The 4482-nt window shown below is 55.9% G+C and overlaps 1 protein-coding gene across 3 annotated transcripts; it reads left to right on the top strand.

Annotated features, from left to right (window-relative positions):
* The first annotated feature begins 2283 nt into the window (after positions 1–2283).
* LOC131401908 (ral guanine nucleotide dissociation stimulator-like 3) lies at positions 2284–4206 on the top strand. Of its 3 annotated transcripts, none has more exons than XR_009218110.1 (3): positions 2284–2690; positions 3099–3173; positions 3775–4080. XR_009218110.1 is itself a non-coding variant. In XM_058536974.1 (3 exons), the coding sequence occupies exons 1-3, from the start codon at positions 3090–3092 to the stop codon at positions 4179–4181; spliced, it is 282 nt and encodes a 93-aa protein (XP_058392957.1). In that variant the 5' UTR covers positions 3030–3089; the 3' UTR covers positions 4182–4206. The 3 variants fall into 3 exon arrangements, 1 of the variants encoding a protein (XP_058392957.1); XM_058536974.1 differs by lacking the exon at positions 2284–2690 and adding an exon at positions 4166–4206 and having other exon boundaries at positions 3030–3173; positions 3775–3956; XR_009218109.1 differs by lacking the exon at positions 3099–3173 and having other exon boundaries at positions 3775–4159.
* The last annotated feature ends 276 nt before the right edge of the window (positions 4207–4482 follow it).

The following is a 4482-nucleotide window of genomic DNA, read 5'->3' as shown; positions in this document are numbered from 1 at the left end:
CCTGGGTTGAGCTAAAATCCTGCTCCCTGTGAGTGTTACTCTTTGGGTCCTAAATGTGCCCTTCTGCGACTCCCTGAGCATCTGTCTCATCCAGGAGGGGAGATTTAAATAGAAGGGTACTGAAGCTAGAGCAAGCTGGGCTACAGTGCCCCACCTCACAGCTCATTCTCTTCCCTTCCCCAGGAGTGCAAGATCCTGAAGAACTTCTCCTCGCCCTGCACTGTAATCTCTGCTCTGCAGAAAACCTCCACAAGCCACCTGAAGAACACACGGGGGAAGTTTCCCGGTGGGTAGGCCTCTCTCCATAGGAGGACCAGGGTGGATGGGGGATCTCTTGTATGTCTGCCATTGGCCCCTCAGTCAGCTGGGAACTCCTGGGAGGCAGCAAATGCTGGGGACAGGGCCTGGGCCTCGGCAGGGGGTCTCTAAGCCTCCCGGGGTCCTTAGTGCACCAGTTCTGCTTCAGAACTTGGTTTCCTTGAGTGTCAGGTAGTAAGTTGAGCCAAATTGGAGATTTTCAAGTGTTTATAGCAACAGAACTCTATGCCCAGTTGAAACTCAAAGCAGTCAAAACAGAGCTGCTCTGTAGAGCTGGGGAGTGGAGACTCCAGTGACCAACAGGAGAGCCCCCTCCCAGTACCATGAGACCTTAGCGCTCAGAGGAGCCCAGTGAGAACATTCCTTCAGGCCTTTTGAATCTCTTGGGTTTGCAAAGAAAAGGGATTTGCATTCAGACCCCTCACATTATTCCTAAATTTATCCCTCGTTCTTTCCCCTCCCCTGAGAGACAGCCCTGAAAATCTTAAGGAACTCAATAGTCAGGACAAGTCCTTGAGCAGAGACCTGATGATCAAGGTAGAGTGGAGGCTGGGGGTCTGGAAAGAGAGGAGGGGTGCGGAGGAGGGACACTGGGCAGGCTGTGGTTTTGATAGTTTCTCCCTTGAACTTTCTCTGAAACATTCCCGTCTATCTCATCCAGATTAACAAGCAGAGGGATCTGTTCTGCCCATGGGCAGGTGGGGTGCCATTTGTGGGCGGGAGGCCCTGGTCATGGGACACAATGGTGTTGGCTGGCCTGTTCCAGGAGGAGTTGCCGAGCTGGCGCCATCAACAGGTCTCTGGCTTCCATGTATGTCCATCCTGCTGGATGTAGCTTCTTCCAGGTTGTTGGGTGGTTGGGGTGGGTTTAGCCCTCAGCCTAAACCTATCCTCAGGAAGCCAGGACCCTGCTGCTCCTTCTATCTTCACCACATCTCCAAGGGGCTGCACCCTGCCTGCCCCAGGGATGTGCGTGGCAGAGGATTCCGATGGCCCAGGTGGAAAAACAGGCTGCTCATTTTCAGGTGAGAGATGTGTGTGCATTCTGGGACTCCCCACTGGACCCCTAGAGCAGTCACTTCACTTGAGTCAACCACAGGAGTCTAACCTGAGTGCCTGGTTGGCAATGACATATGCCCCCGGTGGCTTATGAGAAGCGTCTAGGCAACTGATGGATTCTTAGTGGATCCTGCTGAAAGGACCTTAGGAGCTTCATGTAAACGGGGAATCAAAATGTCCTGTCATCCCCTTCTCTGTTGATCAGAGGTGGCACCTTGGGGGTCCAGTTCCTGAGTGGATAAAGAAAGAGTTCAGGGGCCGTCCCTGTGGCTCAAGCGGTTAAGTGCGCGCACTCCGCTGCGGCAGCTCAGGGTTTCCCGGTTCGGATCCCGGGTGCGCACCGACGCACCGCTTGTCGACCTATGATGTGGCAACGTCCCATATAAAGTGGAGGAAGATGGGCATGGATGTTAGCCCAGGGTCAGTCTTCCTCAGCAAAAAAAGAGGAGGATTGGCAGATGTTAGCACAAGGCTGATCTCCTCACAAAAAAAAAAAAATTCAGTGCAGGGGAATGTCCTGAGGGGTTCCTTGGGGAGGAGAAGGCTTTGGCATGTTCTCTGGCCCAGCCTGGGAGCCAGACACTCCACATGACTGGGCCAGGCAGGAGGCACTCAACCAGACTCCCAAGACACCCCTTCCTCTCCATCCATGACTCAGCCCAGGACCAAGCTTTGAGAGCTCAGGGGACAGGACTCTTGTCAGTGGTGGGGCTGGGGTTTAGGTGAGGATGTTGGAACAGGGCCTCTGGCTGAGAGGGGCAAGCGGCCTCTCCTCTGTGGGCTCCTGAGCAACACACTGCCCGTGTTTGGGCCTCTGTCTCCTCATCAGGGAAATGGAGGGATGGTGATTGTGTGGAGCAGGCCTCACAGGGTGCTGTAGAGGTAAGAGGGAGGAAAGGAATGTGGGAGATTTCTGCCTACTCCACCTGGAGGGGTGAGGGCCAGAACAATGATGACAGTCTTGTGACACTGAGTCCTCATGAGAACCTGTGTGGTAGCCGGAGTTCTCACACTTTCCAGATGAGGAAACAGGCTCAAGGAGGCCAGGCCACAAGCCCAAGCTCACACCCAGAGTGAGAGTTGGAGCTGGTCTTGTTCTGGAATCACAAGACCTTAGAGGATGGAATGGCATTGGTACCAGTTGACTCAAGTCAGATGTCCAGTGTCGGAGGCCAGTGGTGCTGGAGAGAAATGGGGTGAGGGGAGTATGGCCTCACTGACACTGTCCTCGACCCTGACAAGAGGGGCCCTCCACGTTTGCTCCCCCAGAGAGCAACCCCCAGAGAGTGCAGGAGAAACAGCAGCAGCAGCAGGTAAGTGTGCCTGTGGGGGAGGGTCTCTGTGCTCCCAGCTGGAGGTCTCAAATCAAGAGAGGAGGGCCCTTCCTCTTGGTGCCACAGTGTCTGAATCCCCCAGTAGAAGTGACCAAGAGGAGGGCCTGGAAGAGCTGGTGCAGGATGAGTTTGTTGTGGGGAGGGCAAGGGACTGCACACCCTGTGATTTGCCAGAAGCCGGCCCTGGGAGGTGAGGAGGAGGAGTGTGGTGTTCTTGGGGTGTGAAGGGAATAGGAATTGAGGGGAGGCTGCTGAGGGTCCTAGGCTGCTCCTCGTAGGAACCCTGGGGTGGGCCAGGTAGCTGAGGGTGGGGACTTTTCAGGAGAGGGTCTACATGGGGTCGACTTGAGAGCAAACGTTCATCCCACCCACACCCCGATGTCACAGGGTGTTGTCCCCTATCTTGGCACTCTGCTCAGTGACCTGCTGATGCTGCACCTGGCGATGGGTGACTATTTCGAGGTGGGTACACCTGAGGACTAGGCAGGAAGGACCAGGATTCTGAGCCTTGGGATGCGGGAGCCCCCGAACTGAGCTCTGAGTTCTCAGTACTTGGCACATCTCCTCTCATGAGAGCCTCGCAGCCACCCCTGGGAGCTGGGGCATCAGGCCTATCTTAGTGATGAGTGAACAGAGTTTCTGCCAGAGAAACCCATTCCGGTTCCTCAGGCTGGGGAAGCTCAGAGTTGCCTGATGGCAGAGCTGCGTGAGGTTTTATCTGAGCTGGACTCAGCCTGTAACTCCCATGTTGCCCATGAAGGGAGAAAGAAGTCGGGCCCCCCCAAGTCAGGCAGCACATAAGTGCCTGAGCAGTCCCCTCTGCCTGAGGCCTCAGCCTCCAAGTCTGTCATCAGAGAGAGTTGTGCTGCCAGGTCCCTCAGTTACATCCCCATGTCCTCCTCCTCTGGAGCCCAGAGGCAAGCCTAGGTCCAAGTCCTCTTTTCTCTGCATGCCCGGCCCCCTCTGGGGACCTGGCAGTAGTGCAACATGAGAAGGGGTGGGCATAGGGGGCTAGTCAGGCTAGGGGTCTTTGTCTGATGGACTCTGGCTGTCTACCTTCCAGGGGAATGGGATCAACCTTGAGAAGAGGACTGAGGAGCAGCAGTGGCACTCCCTGCAGGGGAGAAGAAAGAGGTGGAAATCAGAGACCTTCTGGGCAGAACAGTCCTTGGCTCCACCCGCTGTATCTTACATTGAATGGAAGAGTTTGATACCAGAGAAGTGGGAGACCCATCCAATTGGCGGGTGGGTTGAGGGGAGGATGGCATCAAGGAAATCTTCCTGGAGGAGGGGCTGATTATTCCCATTCTGAGAACTGGTAGATCCTGGATGGAACTGGAGGGAAAGAGGGTTTCCAGGACTGGTCCCCGGCCCCGCTCCTCACCTCCAACAAGACCCCTGCAGCATCCCCCACCCAGGCCCTGTCTGCATCTTCTCCTTCCCTCTGGTCCCAGGAATACCGAGTCATGAATAAGATCTTGCTGCTCCAAGAGGCTGCAAAGAATTACAACCTAGAGCCCGAGGGAGCGATTTGGGGCCTCGTTCCAGGACATGGAGTTGCTCAACGAGAATGAGAGGTGAGGCTGGGCAGGAGTTGGGTGAGGGCAGGGGTGGACTCTCCCTGTTGGCCAGTCCAGAGAGCCTGTCTCCATGGTCCCCCACTCATCCCCCGGCCTTATTACATGGCGACCTCTGGGACACCCAGACTCCAGCTGCTGGGCAGGCAGTGGGGGGACACCTGAGGTGTGGTTCCTGGTAGGCTCACAGGTGC

Source organism: Diceros bicornis (assembly GCF_020826845.1).
Source record: "Diceros bicornis minor isolate mBicDic1 chromosome 22 unlocalized genomic scaffold, mDicBic1.mat.cur SUPER_22_unloc_1, whole genome shotgun sequence".
NCBI classification, from domain to species: domain Eukaryota; kingdom Metazoa; phylum Chordata; class Mammalia; order Perissodactyla; family Rhinocerotidae; genus Diceros; species Diceros bicornis.
The sequence above is the reverse complement of the archived record's forward strand: the minus strand, read 5'-3'. Positions and strand labels throughout refer to the sequence as shown.

Excerpts from the sequence above, each read along its gene's own strand:
- LOC131401908 (XM_058536974.1), top strand. The coding sequence starts at position 3,090 with ATGTCACAGGGTGTTGTCCCCTATCTTGGCACTCTGCTCAGTGACCTG. Across the intron at positions 3,174-3,774 it reads CGATGGGTGACTATTTCGAG|GGGAATGGGATCAACCTTGA; the intron begins GTGGGTACACCT and ends TCTACCTTCCAG.